The sequence below is a fragment of the Peromyscus eremicus genome, chromosome 3 (genome assembly GCF_949786415.1).
Source record: "Peromyscus eremicus chromosome 3, PerEre_H2_v1, whole genome shotgun sequence".
NCBI classification, from domain to species: Eukaryota; Metazoa; Chordata; class Mammalia; order Rodentia; family Cricetidae; genus Peromyscus; species Peromyscus eremicus.
In genome coordinates this window covers 118,359,876-118,380,400 of record NC_081418.1, presented here as the reverse complement: position 1 = coordinate 118,380,400, position 20,525 = coordinate 118,359,876, and the positions used below count along the sequence as shown (strand labels likewise).

Here is a 20,525-nt window from a genome sequence, read left to right as displayed (position 1 = left end):
CTACTCCTACAGACTTGGAAAATTCAGAGTTAAACCTATATGAAGAGGACATAGACTTGCTTAGTTTTCTATACATCCATACTGAGTTTACTCTTGCTGCTATTTCTTAGGATTTAAGTAAGAAATGGAAGGAAAGAAATCCAGTCTTACCAAGACGTTCCTGTTTCCTGGGGAGCTCGTTTTAGGTCTTCTTTATGTGACTTAGCAGTTCATCCTTTTCCATTCGGTAACCACTTTTCTTCCACTGTTCCCGCAACTGCTGCAACAGGGCGCCGATTTCCTTCCCTGAAGAAATGCCCACTTTCCTGATGTCATGTCCACTCACAGGGAAGGGCGGGACAGACCACTGCTGCATCTCCTTGAGCAGGCCATGTTCTCCTTGGTACTTGAGCAGCTCACACACACGGGCAGTTGCATCTGGTTCCCTTGACTAAGTAACAGAGTTTTTCACATATTAAACACTCACAATTTCATTCTACCACTTAAATATTTATATAAAGTCTACAGTTTGAAAAATTGCTTCTCCAGTTAGTGAACTATTTTTCTGACCAAACCTAATACATACTTACATCTATAACGAAGTCTTGATATGGTTTCAATGGTTCTGAACTATCTGTTGCTTTAATCAAGTCTTTCCTGTTTTTAACTATAAATAAACCCAAGTTTTTCTCTTCTTTTGAAATTTTCAATCTCAAATCCAGTTTTGTGACATCATCTTGTACTTTGAATAAAGAGGCCAAAAGAGTCATCGGTTTTGGTGAAAAGCCTTCAACATTTTTACTGACTTTGTTAAATTCTTCTAAATTTGCATTAGCAGGTAAACCTGTATGGCCAAAAAAAAAAAGGTCAATTGTTTTTAATATAAAACCCTCACTTGTCTCTCATACCATGCAGTTTTTTAAGAATGTATAGTGTTCTTTCTCCACTGCTTATTATCAGCCCATCGGTCACTCCCTTAACTCCAAGGAAACCCTATCATATTCTTGTTTCTTGCATCAAGATGTAGCAGGAGGCTGAGGAGCTGTGGTCACATCAAGTGCACAGCAGATGCCTTCTCAGTCACGCTCCTGTCTGCACCCATTCCCTACTTAGTAATTTTGTGTTCCTGTTTGGAATATATTAGCTATAATTACTGACTTCGTTCCTACATATTAAGTATTCTTGTAGAAGTGCTAACTAGGTCTAACTGCTATTATTTCCAACCCTTTGTGATGATAAACCCACCCAACCTGCAAAGCCAGTAAGTGGCACAGCTTCAACAAATCCAAGTGTTCACTCTGCACTATTCCTACCCATAAACTGTCCTAATCCTTAATCCAGAGTTTATCTTAGAATTGCATTTCCCCACGTAAAATTCCTTAGCTATGTAACACAAAACATTTTACCTCATGTACTTTAAACTAGGTATTTTGTTGCTAGAAATTCATACATAACTGTATAACCTCACCTATGTGAGGGGCCACATCAAGATCATAGATCAGATGGATCAAATGGTTTACATGGTCACCAGTAAGAATTTTCTTCAGTTCTACCCAAATCCTCTCTCCTGATATTCCAGCCAAACCTTTGGCATTTTCGGCAATTGCTTCTAGAGTCTCGTGGTCATGCTCACCAGGTTTGTCGACAATTCTGCCATAAAACCTGTAAGACATTTGACATGTGACTTTTTCTTTTCTTCAAGGTTTTTTAAATTTACTAAGGAAAAAAACCCTGCAAGAAAAGCCTCAGAGTTTTGTTACTTCTATACAGGCATGTATCACCACATAAAGTATTTTCCACTTCTACTATGGTTGTCCCATGTACATCTAGGATGGATCAACAAAGCATGGACAGTGCTGTTTGGTCTGTTTTTAACAGACTTTGCATATACTTGTTTAGAAAACTTGGTTTATTGACAAAATATTTATGCTCTGCTACACAGTATTCTGAGTGGTCCCAACTAGTGAACAATGAATGTTATTAGATGTACACTAGCCAGGTAGGGTTATTTTCTTTTAAGGTTAGAATTTTGATTTTTTTTAAATCACTGGTAACAAACTATCAAGATACAACCTACAGAATATTTGTAAATGGTGTATCAGATGAAGCATTAAATTACAGAAAAAATTAAACCAACTGCAAAATGTATAAATGGTCAAAAAGTGTATGAAACATGTCCAGAATCACTAGTCACCAGGGAAATGCACATGAATCACTCAAGTAAGAATGGCTGTTATCAAAAGTAGCAAGTGCTAAAGAAGCCATACAGAAACACACTTGTACAGCTAAGCAGAAATAAAATAGTACAGGCCCTGTGGAAATGGGGAGAGTCCTTGGAAGACCAGACAGGAAGTCAGGTCAGTATCAGGTTCACCGTATTCACTGTGGCTCACTTTTGAAAATAAACTGCTGATCAACTGTCAGAAAATGTAGCACACTGAACATGTGGTACAGTGGCTCAAACTTGTGGTTAGCCAAGGCTGGCCTTGAACTCATGACCTTCTTGCATTAGGCTCCCTCAAGTCTTAGGATTATAGGCATATGCCACCACTCTTGATGCAATATCCTGTCAATTATAACAATAGACAAAGCTAGAGATGACTGTTCAATAATCTGACACAGGTAACAAGAAAGCTTGAAGGGGATTGAATGTTTTATCACAAACATGCTAAGTGTTTGAGGCAGATAGGGGCTCTACCTTAAATTACAATGTATCATAACATTACATCTACATGTATAGCAAAAATGAAAACCACTGCCACCCACAAATCTATCCATGCATTTCACACTTACCAAGTTTATCCACCTTTTAAGTATGCATATTTATACTCTGATTTGTTTTACCACTCATTTAATAGCATTTTCTGTCAGTGTGTCATTTTGTGCTGAGGCATCTGATCAGATTATGTTCCAGAGCATCTCAGACTCTTAGGCTCTGTGAAGGCAGACACGTTAAATCATTCCTCACTGTGATCAGAGCACCTAGCCCAGTACATAGACGGACTCAAACCACAGGATCAATGAAGGAAAATACATTAGTAATTTAAAGGTTTTCTATAGAATGACTTAATTATGTATATTTCAAAATCAGAGTCAAAGGGTGCTACCTCATGACTAAAGGTAGGTACTTGGGCTGTCTCTCTTTTATATTCCTGCTGATGTGTATGACACACAACAGGATTGTGCTCAGGAAAAAACACTGGAGTTTTCTATTGTTAAAATTTATAAATTCTTACCTGAAGTATCTTAAAATTCGAAGATAATCTTCTTGAATTCTCTGTTTAGCATGTCCAACAAATCGAACTTTTTTATTTTTTAAATCTGCATAACCATTAAAATAATCAAACAAGGTACCATCAAAACCTATTCATTAGAAAAAAGGGGAGAAAAATCATTATCAAGGATTTAGTAGGAAGGAAAAAGAATCATCTGAAAACTACCACACAGTAAAAATTCAACAAGTGTAAGAAAAATGAACAAAATTAATTTACCGCCCTTGTATAAAGTGGGAAGGAGAGGAAGACACCAGACAAGCTGATTTTCATATCAATACAGAACAGCAACAGCAATGGATAATCTTCTAAACATATATTCCTAAAATAAGAATTGCAGGAGAGACCCTGCCTCAAAGGAATAGATGGAAAGTAATACAGAACACTAAATACCTTTTTCCAGCCTCTATGTACATGCATACACACCTGTGCATACATTCAGACATAAGAAAATAAATCTTAAACAAAAGCACAGTAACAGACATAGTAGACAGAAACTATGTGAAAATATGAATGTGCTTATTGGCAAGAAAAAAAGCAAGCACCTTGCAGAAAATTACAAACTTCAATAATATTCTGGGAAAAATATGTCAGTACCAAAGGAAACTAATGGCTTATTTCCCTAATATGCAAAAGCTGTTTCGAAATAAAGAGACCCAAGATGGTAAAGTACCTATTACCTCAGCATTCGGGACACTAAGAAAAGCGTTTCTAGGATGGCCTGAACACATAAATTCAAAACAAAAAGCAGACCTTATAAATAAAACAGGTTAACAAAATAAAATCCAGAAATCTTAATAACATTTCAACCTTAGTCACAAGTTTTTGAAAGACTTTTCAGATTTCTTTCTGACTGGGTAATATCTATCTGGTAACAAGAGGCTGTGGCAAAGCAGGTACTCTGGGCCAACACCAGACTCTGTGAGCTGATTATGCAATCACACACACTGTAACAAGACCCACTGATGGCTCTGTCACTAAAAAGTGGGGAGGGAGGTTGGTCAAGTACTCTTAACTAGCTAAGAAACAGTATTAAGAGTGAACCATTCATCTTGATTCCCCTTCCAGGGGAAATCTCAAACCCACATAGATAGCTACTTACCTCAAGAACTCAAAAGAAACTGAATGCTAAATTCAATTAGCTAAGCATATTGGCCAGTCCTTGTAAGATATTTCACTCTGTGCCATCAGGAACAAGAGAAACTGCTACCACCTTTGGAAAATGACTGTCAATTTAGCTGTTTCACATTAAATGCTGTTTGATTATTCTAAAAGGAACAACACTGGCAAGCTCAAACTTAAGTCTGTATTTCCAAGCTGTTTTGAATCTATACATAAGCGAACTACTGTACCAGAATTTCGATGTATATGACAATTTCCAAAAGCTCCATATGAAAACAAAGCAAAAATAGAAAGAGAAGAATGCTAAGTAAGCAAAATAAGACTATAGAGTGTATCTTTCTTAAGATCCTGTTCTAATGCAAGACTGGCAGGATGGCTAACTCTTCCCAGCTACCATGTACAATCCCTTCATTCCCATCTCTAATATTGCAAAAAGGGGGAGGTGCTTGAACCAGTAAGAATTCAAGGACAACTGAAGAGAAAGCTAGGCTAATACAAGCATTGTTATTGTTTTGCTGATCACTATATTAAAAAAAAAAAAAAAAAAAAAGACTAAAGATACAAACAGCCTGGCTCCTGCTTCAGCTAGAGTCCTAACTGTTCCATTTCCAAGCCACACATTAGGCATGTTACCATGAGTTAAATGGCTTCATAGATCTGTTGAGCAGATTAAATTTACTCAATGTGCTTACTGTGCTGGGCACATGATAAGGCTCAGCAAACTTGGCAAAACAGCACCAAGAGTAGCTTTGTTTTATGTGAAATACTACTTTAAAGACTTGCTTTTTCTGTTTTAGTGAAGTATACTGAAAATATTCCTGTTGGACAAGACTCTATTAAACCAGCTGGAGTAGTTTCAGTTTGAATTACATAAAAAGAAACACTTCTATATATTTTATATAGAGAGCATTCATTATCTGGGCTCCTTACTGTCATAAATGCCTAGGCTTTGGAAGCTCCCACCATCACTCACTAACCTGAACTACAGCACTCAGCATTCTGCAGCTTTATATATCCACCTTGCCTAAACTTACTTTCTCCCTGAAGTAATAATCAAACACAAAGAGACTATGTAAAATTTAAAGTATAAAAATTGGTGTAGCAGAGATGTACCAAAATACTATCACAACTCACTTCAAGTCCTAATGTTTCTCCTCACTTTTAATATCACAGAAGATTAAGCTGACAGGTGTTTCATTATCTAGGGTAACTCTATTGCTGTTTCCTAAGATAGATACTAACAAAGACTTTGAGGTTGTATGCAGAGGCAGTAATAAAGATCTGATAGTTACTTGCCATTCTATACAACAGTTTTGGACACGTGTATAAAACACAGTGCAGAGAGAAAGTGATATGGGGGGGGGGCGTGTTACACATTTCTCTTGCACTGTTTAGATACAGTAAGTTAGCAGCCTGAATGTGCAAATGTGTCAGCATTACTGTTAGCACTGCGTTATTTACCCCCTTAATTGTGAAAGCCCGTTCTCGGGTTCCTCATGGCTTTACCCAGCAGGTTCCACATAGAGGATGATTAGGACCACAGGCCTGAGTGCAGGTGTCTGAGATGGTCTGCACTTGGCTGTGCTGGGGGAGGAGGTCTTTTGCTCCACCCCTTGGCATCTCTATAAAAACCCTGGGGCAGAGACAGTCGGGGCCTGTTGGAATAGGTTCCAGGCCCTCTCGAGGCTATCCTTTATTTTCTATCTGTTTATCTCCACAAGATTCTCCGCAATAAATCCTTCTATCTAATATTTCCTGCTGCTCGCACTCAAGAAAACTCTGGGGAACTGTGGGGGTGGTGGGTAAACGCCCCACAGAATGGCACCATGAACAGGGACTAAAGAAAAAAGAAAAAGGGACTAAAGAAACAAAAGGGGGGACTAAAAAAAGGGGGGACTAAAGACAAAGTAATAGGGACTAAGATAAAGGAAAATAATAGTTTTATTACAGAGTTTTTGGCGAAAGTGCTGAGTCAGCCCTGCTAGTGGAAAGGCATGCCGGTGTTATGGAAAAAAAATATATATATAGTGTGTGTGTGTGTGTGTGTGTATAATTGAGAGGCAGGGGTTTTATCCTCAAGAGAAAAGGAAAGCAGACTGGAAGGATGTCCAATGCTGCAGCGCAATTCTCTTCTGTCAAAATTTTCTATCTTCTATCCCTTTCTCAATTTCTATCTGTGAAAAATAAGTATAGGGTAGTAATATAGGGTAGGAAAAACTAAGAAGTGTAAGATCATGTAGGAAAAAATAAGGCAACTAGACAGAAAAACTCTACAATTTTCTAACTTTGGGGGCTATGAACGCAAACTGGGAAAAAAAAATCTTTCTTTGGGCTTTTCGGGTAGTAAAAAAGCTCTTCTCTGAGCTTATGGAGAAGAAAAAGTTTTCTGTGGAAGCTTTTGACCTGGGGACAGCTGAAATGCTAAGTCCAAGCAGCAGGAGAAAGTGATTTCTCCCTGAGGCAAAAATGGGGGTATAAAAAGCCAAAAAGTTTAAAGTTCAGAAGTTTTGGGAAAAGTTGGTCTTTCTCTCTTGGGGAAAAAAATCTTTCTCTTAAACTATAACGCTTTCCTTGGAAAACTTGGGGGGGAAATCTCTCTAAAAAGCCTTAATCTTCCTCAAACTAAAAGCTCTCAAACTTAAAAACTAAAGCCTTTAACTTTCTCAGAAGGACAAAAATTAGAATCACCTGAAGATATTAGTATGGGGACCACCTGTGATTAGCTCAAAGGGAAAACAACAAACCTCTTAAGACAGCAAAACCTAAGTTCTTTCAAGCTTTAAAAATCCTCCCTGCAATGCAGGAGGCAGGGACAAGTTCCTAAAAACCTCTTCTAAGCTCTGTCTCTTCAAACTAGTAAAAGACAGTGGGTCAGAGTACCCTGAGGGAAACGCTTGGGAGAGTGTGCGTGAAGAGCTACAGAGAGCCCAAAAGGGCTGGAAACCTTACCTGAGAAAAGCAAAAAAGCCAAGCTTTTCAGTTATGCCCAGCTGAGGCATCAAGGGTTTTGTTTCTGAGTGAGCATTTCAGAATAAAAAAATGCTCCTAATCGTCCTAAGCAAAGATCCCCTGAAGCAATGCAAACTGTTAGCACTGTATCCTAGCTTCTGACCAAAAACCCAGAGGCAACTGGCCAGCATCTCTGAGTTGGAGTGCATTTCGGGGATACTAGGGTTCCTGCAGTTGCAAACTTCCTGGAGCACAGAACTGAGGCAGGAAGGTGCAGGACCCAGGGGAAGATTGCCAATGAACAACCAAAGCTAAAGCCAGCGGGAACAGCACAGTTACCCGCTTTCCTACAAGTCCCGGGTTGATAGGTCCACAGCTGCAAAAAGGAAATCTGAGAAAAACCTTTCCTATCAGAGTAAGGACCTTTCTGGGAAAACAGTAAAGCTGAACTGTGTCTGAAGCAGTCATGCTGCTGAGTCAGAACGCTGTCTGGGGAAAGAGCCCAGCCAGGGCAGAACAGAACTATCCAGGAGTAAAGCTTTCTTTTCTGTCAGAGAAAGCACCTCTTTGAGAAAAGCTTTGTTTCAACTGACTCCCGTGAGATGAGGGAGTGTGGCCCTAAGGGGTGATTGCCTCTGGCGTAAGCTCTGTCCTTGAGCACCCAGACAAGCAAATGCAACCCACTGGGGGACTGGGCCAGGTGAAAGGCCTGAGGGAAAAAACACCTGTCCTAATGGGAGTTTAGACATGGCAAAAACCTCCCTTGTTAAGATTTTCAGTTTATACGTAAACCACACAGACCCTGAAAACAAACGGACAAAAAGCCTCTACCTTCAGTAGCAGGGAAAGCCGCCACTGTAGTGTCGGAAACTGTTTCTGGGGTAGAGGGGATAAACTGAGACCAAACTGGGAACTGTCTGGGAGAAAGACTCTGAAGAAACAGAGATGGGACAGATTCCTCCCCAGAAAATGCATCAGATAGCTGAAGCTCTGCATCTGGGGAAGGAAGGAACAAGCAAAATGAGACAAATCATGGGAGAAAATATTTCCGAAGGAGCTATGGAAAAACTCCGTTGTGAATGTTTTTCACTGACTGGCTAAGACAAGCACAAGCCCCAAGGAAAGTTGCTATCAGAAATGACAGCCTCAATGCCGGCTAATGAGACAGGTGCGGTTCTGATCCGGGGCCAGTGTCAAATGAAGGAGACACCTGTTAAAGCCAGCTAAGGAGAGACCAGAACCCTCCCAATGTCCCATAACTGAAAATGTAAAATGCTTATTCAAATCTCCCATTGCAAAAGCAAAAAACTTTGTTCAAACCTCCCGGGGAAGAATTTGTAAGCAAGTCTGGTAAAAGAGAACCAGTTGACTCTCAGACCCGAAAAGAACTATGGGAAATGACTGATGGGAAATGATATAAGGAAAATGATATAAGGGACTGATATGGGACTGATATTATTATGGACTGATATAAGGGAAATGCATTCTGGGAAAAGTAGTTTTTCCCGCTAAAGATGGTGACATTGCTCTGAAACACTTTTGTCAGCTCAAAAATACGTTCATGGTAAACTTAAAATACAGCTTTTAAAAGAATAAGGAGGAAAATCGTCTAAGAGTTTAAGTGTCAGTTCCAATGAAAAATTGAAAGGATACGGAGCTAGGTGCTTCGCGGTTTGGGGCTTCATTGGTAAAATGCCTTATTTACCCTAATAGCTGTGCAAAGTTTTTATGGTAGTTGGATGACAAAAAGCTACCTTAAGAGCAAACAAGCCACTTTAAAATCCTTAAAACAAGGGAAAGCAGTTTATACATTGAACGTTGTCTTAGATATGAAGAAACTTATGTTGAAACTAAAAAAGTTCTTTGCCTTTTGAACAAACTGCCTGCAATGAGTAATTCCTTTGCAAATCTAATAAGGACACAAACAGGCATTCAAAAAGAAATGACTGCTTTGTAGATGGGAAACGAACTTCAGACAATCTAGCTGTCTTACAAAAGAGTTGCTTCACCTGAAAGTTCCTTATAAGAAATCAATGCTAAATATTACAGCTGCTAATAACATCAGGAGTTAAAGCTAATGAAGTGAAAACACTAAATACAGTTCGGAGCTGTGCCACTTGTGGCTTTACTAGCTCCTTTAGAAAAATACTTTATATCACCTAATAGCTGTGCAGTATTTGGCGAAGAGCTTTACAGCAGCTAAATACGGTAATTTCACCCTCAGCGTGAAGTGAAGTTTTTTGGTAGAACAAACCAAAAGTACTGCTGTAATAGAAATGTTTGTCTGAATTGAAGCACTTAGGGGAACTATTATGAATTTGGGTGAAGGGACAGCCTCTAGTTAAAAACTGTCTACTGCTGACAGTGCATCTCTGCTGGTTCCGGAACAGCTGAGAGAACTGGCAACTTTGGAGTGTGGCGTCATCCTGGGAAGGTTACAGTCCCCTAGCAACAACTATCACAATTCTATAATGACAACACTCACTAAATCCCAGTGCTTTATAACAAAGCTGACTATAAACTTTAACTTTAGAAATGATATACGTACTTCCTGTCTAGTTAAGAGAATCTTTCTAATAGAGATAGTGATAATAATTAAGAGTAAGAAATAGAAAAAGATGAAAACAAGATATGTGAGTTTGTAAAAATTCTCTTGTTAGATCTGTGTTAAGAAATCTTTAGGTGTTTGCGAAGTTAAATATATGCTAATGGTAGCCCTATATATAAGTTTGTAAAATAGATCTATAGAATTCCTTTAAGAATATAAGCTTGCAAGAAGTATCTAATGTAGTCTTAAGACATGTAGTAATAAGCTTGTAATAAGTAAAGATGCTAGTTGTAAATGTAAGTTTAAATAAGTACATAAGAAGTAATAAGAAATACATTTGTTAAAGTAGTTCTATAGTTTCCTTAAGGAGTATAAATAAGTAGATGTTAATACGTTATATGTGAGTTTGTAAAATGTAAATGTTGAATGTGAGTCTAAATGCTTTGCAAGGTAAAAAACGTTATATGTGAGTTTAAAAAGTGTAAATGTTAAGTGTGAATCTATGCTTAATGTATACAGTGAAAAAACCTGAGATACAGAAGTTAGTGTCCTAGGAGACTGCAAAGCAGGCAGTCTGAGCGGTTTTCAAAAGTTCCAGAAGCCACTAAGAAGCTAAGAATGGCGGATGCCAGAACCAGCACAAGGCATCCACAGCTGAGATCCGTGGAAAATCAACGCAACACAGAAAAACCTGAGCTAACATCAAAAACGGTGCGGTTTAGAATACTACTGTACCTAAAAAGGTCGGTCTGTGAGAACAAAAGTTGCAGAGACGCTTGTTTGAACTAAAATTGTTAACTGCAAAAAGTTTTGGTTGAAAAACATCTCTTCATATTTGGAAGTGAAAGCCTGATACTAGAATTTATTTCTTGTTTGAACTTTTTGAACTTAAAATGAGATAAAATTACAAAGAGATTTTGGTTATGGATTTCTCATATTTGGAAGGCTAGTACCAGAATTTATCATTTGAATTTTAAGACTTAAGAAATGAAATAAACAATAGAGATTTCATTGCAATGGGACAATTTTGGAATTGGGTTAAAAATGGAACTGTTTAAATGAAGAAATTTATTTCTACCTACAATCAAGATGCAGTTTTGTATATGCATATATGCTTTATTAACTGGTGATTCATAAATTCTTTTGTGGAACTGTTTATGTAAAAATGGAATTACTTATGGAACTGGTTTTGTGTTACAAATGGAACCATTTAAACAGAAGTTTGGGTTTTATAACTAGGCTTGAGATTTTGCTTAAAAAATTATAAAAGGGAGAGTTAATATTCCTTAGTCTAATTTCAAAAGTTGTTTGAGTGGATTAATGTCATGTTTTGTTAGTAAGAAATGCAAATGGGGTATATTAAGAGGCTACTTTTAAAGTGTAAAGAGTTTTATTAAGAAACTGCTTTTGGGTGTTTTGCTAAGTTTTCAAAGTGTTAATGGTTAGATTGAGAAGACTGCTTTTCAATATGGGTTTGTAGGAATTGTATGAGTTTGGGTTCTTCTAAGTAGGTTTGAGATTTTGTTTAAAAAATTATGAAGAAAAGGAGGAGTTTTGAGGTTGAATTGTTTGCAGAAATTATGTTTACTCTATTGATATTGATGCACCCTGGTTTTGTGAAGTTAAGGAAATATTTGTTTGTGAATACATCAGTTTTTCCTATGTTCTGTTAGCAAGAAAATTCAAATGATTGAGTTAAAGTTGTAAGACGGAGAAAATTGTTAACTATATATAGCACCATATATGCTAATTCAAATGGTTCTGTTAAGAGTTTGCTTTGAGTTGTAAGACTGAGAGAATTGTGGCTATATATAGCAATATTTATGTTAACCTGTTAATGGTAATGATGAAGCTAAGAGATTCTTTAAGTTTGTAGTCACCTTAAGAGTTTTTGGTTTAGAAAGGGCTTGAGGCAGCTAAGACTGCTGGAGTCACCTTGGACCTAATTCAAAAGAGAAATGCCATCTTTATCATCCTCTATCTACTCCCATATTGGGAGGTGTAACAGCTATGGAGATTGCTGTAAGCCATTAATAGTTATTTTTTATATATTAAGAAAGGGGCACCTGTGGGAGCCCATTCTCGGGTTCCTCATGGCTTTACCCAGCAGGTTCCACATAGAGGATGATTAGGACCACAGGCCTGAGTGCAGGTGTCTGAGATGGTCTGCACTTGGCTGTGCTGGGGGAGGAGGTCTTTTGCTCCACCCCTTGGCATCTCTATAAAAACCCTGGGGCAGAGACAGTCGGGGCCTGTTGGAATAGGTTCCAGGCCCTCTCGAGGCTATCCTTTATTTTCTATCTGTTTATCTCCACAAGATTCTCTGCAATAAATCCTTCTATCTAATATTTCCTGCTGCTCGCACTCAAGAAAACTCTGGGGAACTGTGGGGGTGGTGGGTAAACGCCCCACACTTAATCATCACTATAGTAGAACAAGGGAAACTGACAAACACTCCCGTTGGCAGCTAGTGCATAACACAGAATCTGAGCCCAGAGATGTTGGTGCCAGCCAACAGGATATACTGGCTCTCCCAAGTTAGTGCAACTTAAAAGGTACACCACATTTCCATAGCACAAGTTTACCAAGGAAAGGAAACACTCTGACAGACTGAATTAACATGCTATCTCATCCTCAAGAGATTACCTAAAAACATGGAATTTATGGTGAGATCTCTTCGTTCAGCATCTTTCTGCCAGTCAGTTGTGAACTCTACCTCAGCATGCCTTCCATCAGTGGTGACATCAATCCGGAGTGTAGTAACTTCAAAATTTTCTTCATGAAGCTGCAATTAAACACAAATTCGTTGTTTTAAATTTTATCAAGTATGAGTGTGCATGTGTGTGCCACAGCCAAGGACAATTTGCCCAAGTCTGTTGTCTCCTTCCACTATTGTAGTTCTGGGGACTAAATTCAAGTTGTCAGGTTGGGCAGCAGGTGTCTTTACCTACTGAGCCCCCACAAAGTTTTTTGTTTTCTTTTTAATTAGTTTTTAGTATCATCAAGTATTTTAAAAACTTGTCTTCATTAAGGCAGGGTGCTGTGATACCTGCCAATTACTGTATGTCTTTTAAAGTCCATTAGTTTAAACATATAACTTTGTACAGAAACATACAATTCAAAAAAACAAAATGCAAAAGAATAGTTTCTTTAAAATTCCCACTGTGATTAAGATCGGTTTCAGAAACAAATGTCTAACTGGGAGAAGTGGGTGGTAGGAAAGAGCACTCAATGCACTGGGCTCCAGTTACTCCACTTCAGAGCAAGCTAGTCTCTGAAACACTATAACAGCTCCAGTCTACAGAGAGGCAAAGACCAGTTTCTGGAACATACACCACTGAGCAGCAGCTGCTGAAAGAAGTACTGTGTATCCTGAAAGGAGACCACCTCCAGCTGCAAAGGCTGGTAACAACATGATGTGAGCTGAACATTAAGAAGGATCTGGACATGGGATGTGAGAAGAAGCACATTTCAAATGCCATATTAGCAATAGTCAGCACAGAGATTTTCCAATCGAACAGGAGTTTAGGACCTCCTCATTGTGAAGTTTGTTCTAGCATTCCTCATAGTTTCACATACTTTTCCAGACACAAAACTGTACCTATAGTCCTACTATAAATTAAGGCTCCTGAGATACAATTACATATGAAAGGAAAAGAAACGGACTTGAAGTAGGAAAACTATGTGAAATTATTATCAGAAACAACATACTTTCCCTCCCTATGCAAAACCAGGGCGGACCAAAAAAAATAATCAAGATTTGGGGCACCAGAAACTGTTGGTAGTATAAATAAAACACCACAATGAAAACAGGATTAAGTGGAAATCAACAAGCCTCGTCTTTTTTCCCATTTGATTTTCAAAATATTACACAATTTAGCTTATCCCCTGGCACACAACTCTGCGGAATTCTGATCATTACTGAAAACTCTTAAGGGTATCAGGAGTACTAGCTCACATTTTCAGAGACTACCAACCATAGGTCAATTTGCTGAATACTGGGAGCATGTGTACACAACCTTTTAACACTGTGACATGACACTGTCATCTGCAAATGGGATGGACTGCATTCACTGCTATCTGGGGACACATGTCCAAGAGACCCAGGCCAGGCCTCGTTAAGAGCATCATCCAAGCCGGGCGGTGGTGGCGCACGCCTTTAATCCCAGCACTCAGGAGACAGAGCCAGGCGGATCTCTGTGAGTTCGAGGCCAGCCTGGTCTCCAAAGCGAGTTCCAGGAAAGGCGCAAAGCTACACAGAGAAACCCTGTCTCGAAAAACCAAAAAAAAAAAAAAAAAAAGTGAGTACCAAACTTATATAAGTAGCTCCTACGGATGGACAGGCAAGATTTGGGTAGGAGGCCCTGGCATTTCTAGTTATACTTTTTACAACTTTGATACTGTTGAAAGCATTCTGCAGAGCTTTCACTCACCCTGGCAGTGATCGTCCCATGCTTCTCTCCTTTGTTGTTTATCATGCGAACGCCAGCTGACTGGAACATCTGCTTCATCTGAGTAGGAGTGGCAGTGGTGGCGAAATCCACATCTTGAGGCTTCACCCCATTTAGTAAATCCCTCACTGCTCCTCCTGCTATTCTTAATTCATGATTCTCTTTGGCAAATAATTCTGAGGAAAGAAGATTTTGTTGTTGTTTGTTTCTTAACACAATGTGATTGAAGATTAAAACTGAGATAAGCACAAGGTCTTGTCATCTATTACAGAGAGTAGAGATCACTGAGCAGCCCTGTATGAGAATGAAAACAATAGATAGGCAGTGGTGTATACACCATTAATCTCAGTACTCAAGAGGAAGAGGCAGGGAGATGTCTGTGAGTTCAAGGCCAGCCTGGTCTACAGATCACGGTTTAGGACAGCCATGACTACACAGAGAAACCCTGTCTCAAAAGAACAAAAAAAAGTCCAAACATCTGAAATGGGTCTCCTCCACTAGACTGCCCCTAAGAACTTTGAGAATTTCTTTCTGATCCAGAAGATAGTTCAGAATTCCAAGATGACTTAAGATCATCACTGTAAGTATGAATTTCAACAGAAAAGAAAGCAATGAACAATTCTGCTTGCTTCTCTATGATGTATGTGTATATTTTAGAATGGAAATTGTTCTATTTCTTTGGGGAAAATGTAAAGACAGTATACTTATGCATGAAACCTATGATAAGTATTATAGCCAAGAACTCTTAAAAGACAAAACTGCATATATTGTTTGAAACCAATTTCAATCTGTGCTATACACAGTATAAACACTATCCAAGGCATGCCTTGCACAGTTCATGAATGTGAACCCTGTTTCCCAGTCAGTTTCAGTCTGTGTTCTTAGCTACAAATTAAGAAAACCTAGCAAGCAACTAGCTTCTACCAGTCCAAAGGCTAAGAATGCCAGCAGATAGCAACTTAGTCCTATAGAAGAGCTCACTTCATTATGCCTCTCTCTGATGTACCACACCAATGCATTTTAAACTTGTGTTGATTGATGACTTTCTCTGTTCTATAAAACAATGAAACTGCTTTCACATTGGAAAATGGAATCTGAGGTAACCTAAGTCTGTCTTCCTGGGCTATGGGCACTCAAATGGCTCCCCGTAAGATGAAAGTTGAGGTTTTAAAGTTGATAACCAAAGCATAATGTCTTCTTCCTGAAAACATACAATCCTCTTCAGATCCCACTTCCTCAACTCTCCAAAACACACTAATCCAGGCCCCAATATTGTAAAGTCAGTTCCAAAGCCCTCTGTGGCAAGGCTGCAGGGCTCTCCATAGGCAATATTCTTCCTTTACTGAATAGAGCAGCCTGGCGTGTCCTTGGGGATCATGCCTTCAGTTAAATCCATCCCTAGTCACAACTCAAAATGTAATCCTCAACTTGTTTTCCTCCATATTGTCCTTCCACCTACTCTCTTCAAACTGAGCAGTCTTACTTTGTAGATTGTCTAAAATGGCTCGACTAAACAACCTTGCCTTAAATAAACGTGGGCTCCTGAACAAGATACCACTTCCATAAGCCCTCTCCAATAAGCGTTCATGCTCCCTTAATTTCTAATCAAGTCTCCCAACAAATACTGCTGTTAAGGATCTTTAAAATATAAAAATCATGTTCACAACTTTCATAAGACTAAGCAGAGTCCATGTCCCAAACAACTGAAAAGCTACCCAAACTGGGATCTATTTCCTTTAACCCTAAACCAGGCCTCTAAACTCTGCTTATTCTGACACAGGGCTCTCGAGTGTCTTCATCTCCTTGTCCAGTACCAAGCCACTGGCCCCTTAAATCCAGCCTCCATAGCTGGATCACTCTAACACACCAGAATACATTATACTAGGCAATGTCTCCTCCTACAGATTTGCACTGCAATGTCCAAATTCTCTAGCACAATACACAAAGGCTCCCATATCTAACTTCTGTCTCATCTCTCTCTAATCTTTGCCTCACACTTGGCCTCCACCAAAACTCCCTGAAGTTTACTTCCACCTTTGTTTGCACTGAGTACATCACTCCGAGTGCCTTTCCATCATGTTCAGTCCAGCTCATTGGCCAGTGGTCAGACTTCTTGTCCAGTACCATCAACTAGGAAAGAACAATGCTTACAGATAGCAGTGAAATGGGCTTTAAGGGTGTGACTCCTCAGAGGCTGAGCTCACTATGCTCTGTACCTAGGGATGTATGGGCAGCACAAATTGGAGTTGATGGGTTATATATATTAAAAAAAAAAAGGACAGAAGTTGGGGGAGGAGGAAGGTGAAGGAAGGAACTAGAGGACTTAGGATGATTATGATCAAATTGTAGGAAATTCTCAAAGGATATAAGGATCTTTTAAAAAAGATATTCAAGAAACTATAATATTTGACATCTTAAATATTGTTTCTATAAGGAGGGGTGATAGAGAATGGGAAACGAGGGGCTGGGAGAGCTTATGAAAAAGAACAGGTTCAATCAGCCCCAATTAGAGCTGTTAGGTCTGCAGTGCTCAAGCAGCAGCGGATAGCCACTATGGTTACGGAGCATTTGAAATGTGTGAGTCTCAACAGACACGATGTACCTGTTAGATGTATCCTACATGCATAAATGTGACAAGAATAATCATATTCCTATGATTGCTTATTAGTTAGAGAAGGTTAAATATAACACCTGGAGAACTATTAATTTCACCCACTTCTTCTTAGTTTTATAATCTAACTAGAAAAGGTTATCACATGCAGGCTTATCAGGTTTACAATTTCTGTTGGACAGCAAATTTCTAGCATTTTTCACTGATTAAATCACAGTGAAAACCGCACCATAAACTTGCATTTAAATCCTCTACTTCACCTAAAGAACTTAAAAGGATGTTTTCCTCAGTAGGTACCTAAAACACCATCATCTCATGTGAAGAACACAAGCAATAGAGGTTCATCCTTCTGAGAGTCAATGGGATGTAGGACAGAATCCCAGCTTTTATGTTTTAAAAGTACTTCAAGGGCCTGTGAGATGTCTGAGTGGGTACAAGTACTTGCCACCAAGCCTGATATCCTGAGTTGCATTCCTGGAACACACATGGTGGAGACTACTGACTTCTACAAGTACTCTTCTGACCTCAACACAGAACACGCACCCTGCTCATCCCCAATACTAAAGGCACCTCAAGTACATCCTAGCTGATTTACACTCCCACAACTCAGTGTAGTGCTGGAAGCCATTCTTCACACACCCACAGGCTTTCAGCTGAAGCTGTGGACTACTTCAACATCATCTGCTCACATGAAAGACTAACACTGACAGAACTGTGGCAGCAGCAATTTTCTGTCTGCCTCCAAGACAAGCTTTATAGGTGCACACGGGAAAAAGAGGAAACAATGTTTATTTCCTTCTGTTCTCTCAGAAAGCAATTATACAAAGGAAATGTAACTCCACTGTTTACAAACTGGATGACACCAGACTGCAAATTTAAAATCCAACTCCTTCAGTTAGTTACTTGGGAAATAAGACAAGGAACTTCACTCCCTAAGCATGTGTTTCCTCTTCCGTACAGAACACACATCTAGAGGTGTTGGGTCTCACTACATAATGTATGGTAAATGGGATTCCTTCGAGACATAGAAAAGCTGTGCTCTCACCTGTCAGGCTCCTCAACCCTTCTGTGAAAAGCGACTGGAATTCTGGAGACTGCAACTTCATTGTAAATAGGTATCGCTTTAGAAGGCACAATCTACTCCAACTACAGCTCAGGACCTGCCTGTGCCAAGGATACAGGCACCTCTGCATCTGGAGACAGTCACCAACCACACATCTACAAGGCAAACACATGGGTACGCTAATTAAACTTCAAAATGAGACAAACAAATGCTGTCAGAAAGCTCAACTAGCAAACTCATCTCTCCTGATAAGAACCTGGAAGTGACCCTTTAAAGAACGCTAAACCTCCCGGGTGGCAGCTACCCAGTTCTGTACTCCTGATACGTTTACTATCTCGGAAGCAGGAGGAGATGAGAGTCCCAGAAAACGAAACATTAGACTGGCAGGAACAGCGAGGTCTCCGGAATACGTCAGTTACATGTGCTCATCACCCTCCTTCCCCACCCAGCGTCGGCCTCAGGGTTGTACTGCCTCCAAAGTTGGAACTTGGCGGGGTTGCCTGGGCAGTTCTCGCCCTCTGCTCGATCTCCGCGAGACCGCAGCTCTTATAGGATCCCGAGGAAAGGGGGGCGCCGCGGGGAACAGCTACCGTCGAGCAGGCCACGTGGGTCTGAGACGCCTGCTTTTCGCTCAACTCTGAAAACCGCCCGGATCCCACGGCTCAGTGAAGAGACCGGGCGTCGCCAAGAAGGGGAGCACCTCCGACCTCCCGCCATCTCCCACGGGCGCGTTCGGAAGCACGCGGTACCGGCGGGGTGGACTCGGTACCTTAGGAACGCAGCATTCCTACGCCGAAGGCCTGCGGACTCGCTCGCCGCCCCGCCACACACCCACTTCCGGGTCGCGGCGCAGTGACGTAGGACGTACGGAGGAACCGCAGCAAATGAGACGCCACGCCAGGTTCCGCCCCCTTCCTCCGGGCGGGGCAAGGTTTTCCTAGTGACGGGCGCTCCACCTGAGTTTGTGCACAGGGCCAGGCAGAGTTGCGGGGATTTTAAAAGGAGAAAATAAGCAGTGTGCACTTTTCTGTGTTTGAAATCCCCCCAACACGCTTTATCTAAACAGTTACCAGCGTTGTGTGACCGTTGCTACCTGGTCTGGAGACTTCACCAGGCAACACCAAGAACTTGGGTTTAAGTCCTTTGCAAAGTGAAGAGACTGGCAGAGAGTGGGTAAACAGACCTACGACTTACAATTCCTTAATCTTTCTAAAAGTTTTCCTTGAAAAACGAGTACGACTTAGTATTTCTGTGCTTCCTAGCACCGGGTTCCTTATCTTCTGGGGACATGGGTATCTACATTTTGAAATGACAGACTGCTTGTCCTACGCCGAGATTCAGACACAGTGGTGACTCAGTCCAAAGCCTGAAGGGAGCAAAGCTCAGATCACTCGGTTTTACCCCAGAAGACTGAGTAGATAATATTAGGATAAGTCCTATAAAAAGAGATAACTGCACTGAGGTAAGATAAAAGGTTTAACAGAACAAACTCAATCTCCAAACTAATATAAGCAAATAACAAAAATAACATATTAGCAAACTGAATCACACAACAACATACACAAAAAATTCGTCCAGGTAAGCTTGAGTTTATTATTTTTTTTTTTTTGAGACAGGTTTTCCCTGTGTAGCTTTGCTGGAACTCACTCTCTAGTCCAGGCTGGCCTCGAACTCACAGAGATCCGCCCGCCTCTGCCTCCTGAGTCCTGAGATTAAAGGCGTGTGCCACCACCTCCCAGCTTTTGAGTTTATTCCTAATGCAGGGAATGCAACTTAGAGTTAATGTTCAGAAACCAGTTGAATTAACTCACCGTGCCAACAGACCCTGAAAAAGGAGCCATAGAGTCACCCAAGAGACACAAAAGAGCTCTCATTTTTATATACACTCACTTAGAAAATTAAGATTAAAAAGGACTTCCTCAGTAAAGTAAAAGGCACCTGGATAAAAATCTATACCTTACATCAGACTTAGTAGAATTTGGATCATGTCTTCCTTAATATTTGGAACATAGCAGTTACTCAGTTTAACTACTTATTTCCAACATGTAACTAGTTCATCATTAATTAACAGAAAACAAAAACAAAAAAATCTGCTTTATGATTGTATACAAAAGACCTTAAGAATTCCATCAAGAAACTCTTGAAACTGATAAATGCTTGAAGCAAAGTGGTAGAATATAGAATTAACAACAATAAAAAATCTGTCCCTGTATACCAATAACATGGAGAAGAAATTATGAAAATAATCCCATTCAAAGTTGTCTCTAAAAATACCCAAATAAACCTATCCTAGGAAGCAAATGACCAGTATAATGAGAACTTTAAAACACTCCAGAGAAGTCAAAGAAGCTAGAAGAAGGAAAGACTGCCTATGCTCTTGGGTTGGTAGAATCAACATTGCCAAAATGGCCATTTAACCAAAAACAATTCACAGATTTAATGTAATCTCCATCAAAATATCAATGTCATTTTCACAGACATAGTGTCTTAGTTAGGGCTCGTATTGCTGTGAAGAGACACCATGATCATG

The 20,525-nt window shown here is 39.9% G+C and overlaps 1 protein-coding gene across 5 annotated transcripts in view; it reads right to left on the bottom strand.

Moving 5' to 3' along the window:
- Trnt1 (tRNA nucleotidyl transferase 1) overlaps positions 1-18,881 on the bottom strand; it is a 42,587-nt gene extending 23,706 nt beyond the window's left edge. For all 5 annotated transcript variants that reach the window (XR_009378346.1, XR_009378345.1, XM_059258295.1 and 2 more), the window contains exons 1-8: positions 18,765-18,881; positions 17,978-18,150; positions 14,304-14,497; positions 12,517-12,655; positions 3,216-3,342; positions 1,448-1,641; positions 570-823; positions 151-430 (exon numbers count right to left, since the gene is read on the bottom strand). Coding sequence is in view for 3 of the 5 variants with exons in the window: in XM_059258295.1 (XP_059114278.1) it covers positions 182-430; positions 570-823; positions 1,448-1,641; positions 3,216-3,342; positions 12,517-12,655; positions 14,304-14,497; positions 17,978-18,125 (1,305 nt within the window). In the remaining 2 variants the exon portion in view is untranslated. The remainder of the gene's footprint in view (positions 1-150; positions 431-569; positions 824-1,447; positions 1,642-3,215; positions 3,343-12,516; positions 12,656-14,303; positions 14,498-17,977; positions 18,151-18,764) is intronic.
- Positions 18,882-20,525: the final 1,644 nt, after the last annotated feature.